This window comes from Diorhabda sublineata, chromosome 9, assembly GCF_026230105.1.
Source record: "Diorhabda sublineata isolate icDioSubl1.1 chromosome 9, icDioSubl1.1, whole genome shotgun sequence".
NCBI lineage: Eukaryota > Metazoa > Arthropoda > Insecta > Coleoptera > Chrysomelidae > Diorhabda > Diorhabda sublineata.
In genome coordinates, this window is record NC_079482.1 from 19717223 (window position 1) to 19727580 (window position 10358).

General features: G+C 32.9%; 1 protein-coding gene across 1 annotated transcript; it reads left to right on the forward strand.

Moving 5' to 3' along the window:
- On the forward strand, positions 1–9149 carry LOC130448823 (beta-galactosidase-1-like protein 3). The gene is made up of 4 exons (XM_056786363.1): positions 1–367; positions 1426–1797; positions 5251–5598; positions 8054–9149. The coding sequence occupies exons 1-4, from the start codon at positions 109–111 to the stop codon at positions 8998–9000; spliced, it is 1926 nt and encodes a 641-aa protein (XP_056642341.1). The 5' UTR covers positions 1–108; the 3' UTR covers positions 9001–9149.
- The last annotated feature ends 1209 nt before the right edge of the window (positions 9150–10358 follow it).

Below are 10358 nucleotides of genomic sequence, written 5' to 3' on the forward strand. Positions count from 1 at the left end.
AAGTACTTTAAAAATATCAGATAAAAATGCATGCTACTCATCCAATGTTAACAATCAAAGTGAATATTAGTTTAATAATACATTTATAGATATATTACTGTGATCATAATGGCTCTCTCTGCGGATTACTCTGCTGGTCTTCCTACTAATTATGCCTTTTATATCACAGGAGGCATACAAAGTGGATTATCTGTAGACCAACCCTATTTCACCCTCAATGACAGGAATATTTCCATATATAGTGGAGCTTTACATTATTTTAGAGTACCAAGAGCATATTGGAGGGATAGGTTGAGAAAAATGAGAGCTGCAGGACTTAATACCGTTGAAACTTATATTCCATGGAATTTACATGAGCCTCAATCAGGTATTTGTTTCTTATCTTTAATATATTGCAGGTTATTGCTCTTCATCTTCCAATCTTTAATTATATTTGAACAACTATATTTAGTAGGTGAACTTACTCTATCCGTTGAGAAAGTTTTCCATTCGGCCCAATTTTACAAGTGACTTTTAAACCGTTTTTTCTCGTTTCATAGATGGCGTTTACTGACAAACTTCGGTGTACTATAAACTTAAGTTTAACATGAAACGGAGGATCTGTACCTAACTTTTTCAAATTGCTTACATTTTTACAATATTATGAAGAGTTTCTGTAGAATAATTGAGAAAATGTAATTTATAATTGATTAATTAGACGATAATGATGAAGAAATTATCAAGATTGTCGACGCGCTGAGTAAACAAAAAGTTCTCCGTTCTAAAGCAAATCTTTAAATTGTCCCATATATTGTTTAAATTTTTTGTGGTTCTATCGAGAACATGACCGTTTTTGTTCTTTAATCATTAAATTCCCTTGCCAACTCCTCCCATTTTTTTTCCTTTCCCTTCAAAGTTACCGTATGGTTTCTATTGCTTCTTTGCTTTTCTTCCCAAGGTTAACCAAAAGCATTACTTCATAGAAATTGCATGATATTATTGTTCTTTGTTTATTTTTGGTTATACAACTTTTTTGAACAATTCAACTTTGAAACAAAGGTCGGGAAAATTTTATATATATTTATGACAACTGTCAGAAAAATATCTGTTTAACTATGACCTGTAGAATAGAGAAATCTGGTTTATTCTTGGTTCAAACTAGAGTTCTAACTTTTGTTTAATCTCCAGTTTTACCCTAGGATGTAAAATTGGCCCTTAATTCGAGGAGCAGTTACCAATTTTTGTGAAATAAACTTTCTGATTAATTTTAACTTTATTTAATTAATGACCATTGATTTTTTTATGTAGTTCTTTGTTTCCCGACTGATAAATAAGATTGAAACTATAGAGTACTTCATGAGAGCTCGAGTACGTTACATCAACCAAAGTTCAATTATTAGAATGTACCGTACTAAATAATTTTGTTAGATTAAAACATATTTTCAGGTCAATTTGATTTTGGTGAAGGAAATAATGATATGTCGGACTTTCTACATTTAGAAGAATTTCTTAAGACTGCTCAAGAAGAAGATCTATTCGCTATAGTTCGATCAGGTCCATTCATTTGCGCCGAATTCGAATTCGGAGGCTTTCCTAGTTGGTTATTACGTGACAAAGAACTTGAAGTGAGAACGAGTAATCAATCATACATGAAATATGTTACGAGATTTTTCAATATGCTCCTTCCCATGTTAGCTGCATTGCAGTTCACTTATGGAGGTCCTATTATTATGTTTCAAGTAGAAAATGAGTACGCAGTATCCGGCAAAAAGGATTTGGAATATTTGAAGTTATTACGACAACTCATGTTAGATAACGGTGAGTACTGTCTTACTCTATAGGTACTCTACATTATTTTATTGCTAACCTTTTTTTCACTTACTCTGTTAGTCTTAGATCAAATCTTGATCTATTTTATGACTTGTTCGCATACTTTTACACATAAGTTTTTTGTAAAATAAATCATTTAAATAATACTGTATCCAAATCGGCGGGTGTAATTTGGGCGCTAGCCATCCTTCTTTACCTGTCTGACCAAGAAGGGTAGATAATCCGACATGTATTTTCTGCGCTAAGAAGTGCAGGTAGGTCGAGTCATAAAATAACCCAATAGAGGGAAAGTTGATAGATTTTTAAGTAGGTTAGGTTATGTAAATCTCTTATTTTATATATAATAATAAAAATAAAAATGTAAAGAAATATAAAATTTACTTTATTCTGTAGAGTGTTACAAAAATGTTGTGAGGAAACTTTATTAAGGGCAGAAAATCTAATAATACAAAAATATATCTTATTATAAATGTCGGTGATTTAATAAATAACTGTATTTCATAAATCATGTACTTCAGTCGGTTAGCGCCCAAAATACACATAGGATTAAAATGACCCTTCGGTCTTGGCACATAGTTTACATGTTGTAAAAAGTACATTAATCCTTGGGTTAGCGCCCAAATTACATCCGCCCATCCAAATGACGATTTCTTCGATAGCTCAATGGATCGTGTAGGCAGCTTACAAAACTATGGTTGATAGATCGGATCTCATTAGAGACGGGATTAAGTTTTTCGACCCAAAATTATTTAAAATGCATTCAAGAATAGTCATTTTTGGTCTTAGAAAGATTAAAATAACGAATTAAGGCAAAAATGAACCGAAACCGGTAAAACCACGTCAACGTCGAACGAAAATCGATGTAGTGCTCAATTTTTTCTATTACCGTGGCTCAATTCGACATGAATTATTCCCAGAGAATCCAACTGTCAATAAGGAGTAGTATTTGGCGATTTTGAGGCATCTACGTGAAGCAATTCGTCGTAAACGATCGTATTTATGGACAGACTTGGATTTTCCACGTCGTCACATTCACAGTATGATTGTGACTGATTTTTTAATGAGCCTAGATATTTGTCAGATTTGACTCTTCTTGAACTTTTTCTCAATTCTAAACTAAAACATCCGTTTCGGGAAACGCGACATGAGACCTTTGAAGCTATAAAAAGTAATTGGCAACATATTGTCATGGCAACATAGTCCATCTCATCGGAGGCTTATCATAAGTGTATGGAAAATTGGATTGTACTATGAAAATGGACGTAAAATGAAGAAGAAAACTTTTAAGGCTTATTTTGAAATTTTATAGAGAGGCGCACTCTACATATCATCTATCCGTTTAGTTGCATAGCGCGAGGAAAACTTTTTTCAAAAGATGCTTTTGTTTCCACTTAATTAATTTTCGGCTATGTTTTTAACTTTCTCTACGTAAATATTAGAACACAGGAGACCAAACTTACTACTCGACTAAATATTTTTTAAATGAATCATATAAGGAGTTACTCGTAAATTCGTTTAATATAACGGGATCTACATGACCAAAAAATATTTATTACATGGTTGACTTATAAAGCAATTGATTGTACTTGGAACATAAAACGTTGCCGTTTTTCGAAATTTGTAGCTCTTTTCAATTCGACTGGCAAAACATTTTGTTTAAATTCATCATAATTAATAAACCCTACCTAACCTAACCTAACCCTCCAAACTTCTAAATATTCAAAAATATATTTTCCTACGACCACTTATGAAAATGATGGATTCCACACTCATTTTTACCTAAGAAAGTAGCTTATTTCACATATGTACTAAAAAATAACAAAACATAGACGTTTTGAAATGCTTCTTTTTCTTATCTTATATATGGTCTCGAACGATAGAGGGAATACGCGAATACAATATGAACCTAGCTGGGTGCTGAAAAGCAAAAGGCCAAATTTAAGAAGACTGAAAAAGTAGACAATATGATTTCTGACAAAAAAATTGGATATTTATAATTCTAGTTGTAAAAGTACCCTCAGCCTTTTATCTCATTTTTATATCCCCCGCTGTGATTTGTCTAACTGAAAATTTGGTTATGCAAAGTGACAGGTCCTGCAACATTTGTTGCCTATTCCCAAAAATACGAGGATGGTCCCAGAAATATCTGGCCCAATAAAGAAAACACAAAATTCTGGAAAAAAATATATTCATTTTTCAACGTAGTATCCTTTCAACTCCTTACACTTTTCCCAACGTTATCAACGAAACCTATTATATAATAAGAATCGTCCATCTCCTTAAAATAGTCATTCAGCTTCAAGACACTGTCTTTATTCCATTGTGACCAAACGTGGCACTCATCTTGCGTACAGCTTTCTCACTTTTTGAAATGCCTTCTATGTCTGTTACCTCACGTACTTTCAATCGACGATCATCCAGCACCGCTTTGTGGATTTTCTTCAACATTTCTGGAGTTGTCACCTCATTTGGTCGACCACTGCGATGCTGGTCTTTGCAAGTCATACGGCCTTGTTTAAACTCTGCTACCCAATATTTTACTGTTGATAACGAAGGTCCGTCTTACCCAGACTAGAATCTAGTTCAGCTTTTATATTGGTTGGGCTAAAGCCTTTCAAATAAAATTATCGTATTATATGACGATAACCAATTTTTCCATGTTTACAATTTCACTGAAAATGTTATTATTGATGGCTGCCAAACAGATACTAAACAACGTGGCGTTTCCAAACTTGAGACATATGCTGTATAGATTGTGTACTTTCTAATACAGTGGTATTCTTCAAGCAACTACCGCCATGTCTAGGTCAGGCTAGGTACTACATCCTCGTATATTTTGTGAGTACTGAACTGGCCTTAAGCGTTGGTATGCTTTTATATATGTGGATGAAAGGAGCCTATTTTGAAGGCGATGATAAAGTTAATTTCTATATCTGAATGGAGGTATTTAGAAACCGAACGTACAAGATATTAAAGGAACAGTTTGCAGGTTATAAATTACATGACGTTCATTCTCTGCCATATGAGAACATCACTCCTAAAATATCAATGGAAATGAAAGTTACATCAAAACTGATTTTAAAGGTCGTTTAAATTAAACTCGATCAGTATTTTTGTAGAAATTGAGTAAAATTGTAAATATTGAGTATTTTATATGTTGTGCAATAAAACAAAATATTCTAATCACTATTTTAGTGAATTTTTAAATTGCTTTCCATTATTTTCTAAACCGTGATTGATTCTGCTCTTAATCTCGTCTTTTTCACTCTGAAAAACTTTTGTCTGAAACACTCTACACTTAGTTGTTATTTCTTTATTTCAAATCTTCCAAACATAGAAAGAAAAATTACTGTCACAGTTGGACGATGTAAAAAAACATTAATTGAAGGATATACGTCTATTTACCATAAGAAACTAAGATACATTCCTGTTTTCTTTTAGGTATAAAAGAGCTTTTGGTTACCTCGGATAATCCAGTTAGAGGAGCAGGTGGTACAATACGAAGTCTCTTTTTCATGACTGGTAACTTTAACACAGATGCAATCAACAATTTAGATAAACTAAAATCCTATCAACCTGACAAACCACTGATGACAATGGAATATTGGTCTGGTTGGTTCGATTTTTGGGGAAGATCTCATAGTAATGGTACACTGGAAAGTTTTGAGGAAGTTTACGAACAAATTTTGAGCTATCCGTCTTCTGTCAATATTTACATGTTTCATGGTGGAACAAACTTTGGTTTCTTGAATGGCGCAGAGAATTTAAAATTTGACGACCTCGAAACAGGTAATATTAATTTATTATATGTTGGTACAAACGAAAAAGCGTAAAATTTACATCAAAATAATTTGCAACAACCATATCTATTGGAAGATGAAGTAATTAAAAATAACAACGCCAATCCGTTCTTTCTTCGTGCCGTTCTAGCGGATTCCAATATTATTTTTGTTTGTCGATTGCTCGACATTTGTCCTGATCTTTTCCTTAAATCCAACAACTTAAGTTGAGCATTTTCTTCGGACCATAGCCTTATTCTTGAACAACATGATTATACTGATATATGCGTCGCAGATAAAGTGTTCTCAGTTGATTATTACAAAGGTAAGTAATTAATTCCAAGTTAAAATGTTTGGTTCTCAAATCCAACATTTTCTTAAGATAAAAGTATTCTATAATTTGGGAATATCATGTCGTGCTTTTGTAGCGACATCATCTGGAGACGTAATCATAGTGACTAATAAGTATTAACGGCATAAAACAAATTTGTAAATTGGAATGTGTTCCCAGATGGGTTAAAGCTGGAGGAAAAAATAGTTTGGACAGAATGGTCAAAAATCGGATAGTCAAAAGTGTCAAAGAGTTTTTATCAGCCACAAGAAGACAGCCTACCACCAAAGAGATTGTACAAAAGCTGAATTTTAAACATCCCAGGAATAAAATTAATTTATGACTCCAAAATAGAACCAATGTTGCATAGAAGAGGAAGAAAAAGAAAAGCAAACATCGACTATTTCAATTTATGGCGCGAAATAACTAGTCGGTACGTTTGACACCGTTCGTTTTGCTTGGAATTGTAGCCTGACAAAATAAGTATTTAAATGAACACAAGGACTTTTTCCTGTATAATCCATCGCTTTCCTGTACGTTGTCTATGAATATTTCTTAACTGTAATTAATGCATTCTTCCACTACATTATTTAAATTTTCTTCTATACACTCAAATGTTCCAATTTCACACATCTTCTTCAATGTCTTTAACGGCTCTTTGTTATTGTTTAGACTGTTTTTCAATTTCGATATTTTGGCTATTGTAATCTGATGAAGTGCTCTTTGCGTACATCAGTCATATTTATTAGGGCATTGTCGTTTTTTTCTTTTAAAATGAAGAAAATTATTTAAATCTGTAGATTTTTGGCGAATCTTTAGTATTTTAGAATTAAAAGAGAATCAAGATTTGAAGAAAGATATATTATAGGTATTAACAGATTTATAAAGATATAAAAACAAAGTATTCCGATAATTTTTTTGCATATATATGGATGAATGTTCATTTACTTCTCCAAAAAATACTACACAAAATAAAATCAGGATTCGAAAGCACTGGAGACCCACTGCTTCACTGTTATGTATGAAGGAAACTTGTGGAAAAAAATTTAGGTGTTCTGTAGTGTTTTTAAGAAAACTCTCTCAAAATTGTCGTATTTGTCAAATTTCCATTGATTTTATCGGCTTTCGAGCTGGAATGTTGGGTTGTTGGAACGGTTGCCACACAAGAAATATAGTTTACTTGCAAAATTTAAAACATCACACACCTGTATAGCCGAAATACGATGATCAAGTCGGCTGTTGTATGGACTTCTCCATTTTTCTTCTAGTAACTGATCGCTTCTAACATCTGAGGATTCACTAATTCTGATAACAATATCAATTTTTTTTCAAAATTGTCAATACCATCTCTTAGGACGATGGGCTCAATTTTTCTTTGCTGTAATTGAATGCATAGGATATTTTGATGGAGCATTACAAGATGAAAATGCATCGGACAAAAATTGGACATCATTGAGTGTACAGCGGCTGTACTACAAACTGAGTTGTTGGAGAAATATTTTTCTATTTCATTGAAATACTCGATGAGATAGTTTTTGTACAACGTTAATGGCCCTGATGTTAAAGTTCCAACAGGTTATCCAGGAATAAATGATCGTATAAATTTCCAGAAAAAATACTTGCGAATTTGTAGGAGCAGCTTTAGTCATAATCATGCATGTTGACCACTCATCAACGCTGCTCCATCGTAACTCTGTACAATCAGTTTGATAGATGAAAAAATAATCTATTTCTACTTCTAAGCCTTTACAGAAAGAATAGATTCGGAACACGGAACAAATTATAAAAAACATCCTAACTTTGTACTTAACAAACATGTAGAAATAATCAACATGCGATAAGTACTATGTATTCATTGCAAACAAATTTGATTGGTTTTTTTATTTCCTAGAAACTGTTGAAAGATAAAATTGGTTGATGTGGAACCCGAGATTTGGAACAAAATTTTGTGTACATACGCCTTCCGACAGCTTCGGCCAATAGAAATGTATTTATGTTCACGATTCGATGTTTTCATTGATAAAAAGTGGAGATGATGAATTTTGACACACATTCCACGGAATATTGATTGTTCCTCGCATAACTGTCTTCTGCAATTGACATTGGAAGAACTAAACTTATTTTTGTGTTTCAGATTATCATTCAATAATCTCAAGTTACGATTATGGTGCACCACTAGATGAATCAGGGGATTATACTGATAAGTATTGGGCTGTTAAAGAGCTGTTAGATAAATATAATGCGATAAAAACTAAACTACCAGATGTTCCAGCGCCACCGAGAAAAATCGCTTATCCTGAAATAAGTATTCAGAAACAATTGAAAATTGAAGAAATTTTACATACAATTTCCCTTGTCTATTCCAAAAATGTGGTAGCAATGGAAACTATAGATATTAATAACAATAATGGTCAAAGCTTTGGATATATTGTTTATCGAAAAGTTCTAGATATTCCTGCTGGCGCGGTTTTGAAAATAGAAGGAAGAGTTTGCGATACGGTTATGGTCCTAATTAATGGGCAGTTAGTTTCACCTTGGATTTCTCGAGCAGTTGATATGAATCAATTTGGTACTTCCAGAATCGAAAACAGTACTTTAACTCTTTCAACTGTTGATGTTAAAAACGCTACACTCGATTTAATAGTTGAGAATTGGGGAAGAGTAAATGTGAGAGTTTATAAACAATACAAAGGACTCTGGCAAGGCGGAGTCCTTGTAAACGATCAATATATCACAGATTGGCTGATATACCCTCTGGAATTCAAGAGATCCTGGAATTATAATTTGAATTTCAATGATGATTATGATAGAAATACTGTTGGACCTGTTTTATATCGAGGAATTTTAAATATAGAAGGTGAGCCGGAAGACACTTATGTGAATATGCGAAATTGGAGAAAAGGAATAGTTATAGTTAATGGATTTGTTATTGGTAGATATGCTAGAATGGGACCGATTCAAACCTTATATTTACCAGCACCGTTATTACAAGAAGGAGATAACAGTATTATTATATTCGAACATTTCAAACCCGACAGTAAAATTCAATTTGCAACGGGACATTTATACGAGTCTCATTAACTATAAATAATACTCAGAAATAAACACAAATCATTTATTTGTTACAGTATGGTAGCTAATTTGTGAGTTTTATATGACGGTGTAACAAATTCTATGCTTTTATTATTTATTATGGAATATTATGAATGGATAATAAAAAATTATATTGATTTTCATTGTCTCATAATTTAAAGGCTAATAACCATAACGATAGACATTATAAGTTTTCGTAGAATACCATTTTTAACGTGTTTTATGTAAGCTTTACCTGTATGTATGTATCTAAAATAAAAAAAAATCTTTGAAATCGATTTTCTCCCACTTCAAAGCGTCAGATTAATTTGAAATTTGGCAAAATCATTAAAGTTCCATGACACTACAATAATTTTATAAGTTCGGACGATTTTCCTTACCAAGATGAGCATGTAACGAAATCTTTGTACTCGATTTTTACCTACTTTAGATTAAATTTTTCAAATTAATCAGGTTTAACAAGTTCTTTACACAGATGTAGTTCGACAATGTAGTCTACTACACCAGCCGAGGAACTAAACCATTAACTCAATAGATATTCGAAATATGGGGATTAAAAGGAAAATAATATTGATTGCGAAGTCTGATTCGAAGCTCGACATCTTCTGGATATAACATGCAAGGATATACGGTCAAATATGCTGTCAATTTTCTAGGTTCTTAGTCAAATCGTTTAAGAGGAAATGAGGCATGATCTGAGGACAAATGATTTACAAGAGGACGTTATAAAATCAGAGAAAATAACAGATGCCATTATAAAATAAGAAAGTAAAGGTACACATGATGAAGTTACGGTAGAAATTTGAAAAATATGGGCAGAAATAGTAAAAACAGATTGAGAAATAGGTGTTATTGTTCACTTTCAAATAGAAGGAGACAAGATGAAACAATTACAAACTTTATTAAGTATTATATCAAAATGATATGAGCCACAATTAGAAGAAGCTTAGAGCGGGCTAAGAAAAGAAAAACATGGTCACATCTTCGCAATAAAACAGTTTATAAAGAAAACTAAGAATATAAACGTCAAAGTGTAGCAAGCATTTATTCTTCTTCCTCAAGTACCATACAGTTTACATCGTGTAGGTGTTCTCTTGTCCAAAACTTCTAATCTATTATCTGAAGGCAACCCTCTTCTGTACGACGAAAAATTGTTACCGCACCCTGAATGCCACACCAGTCTTTTATATCCCGTAGCCAGGAATGTTGTTTACGCCCTGGTCCTCTCCTTCCATCGATCTTTCTCATCAGTATGAGCTTGGGAGTTGTATATCTCAGTCCTCGCAGGATGTGTCCCAAATAAGATACTTTTCGTTGTTTAATTACCGCGATCAGTTCTCTTTCCA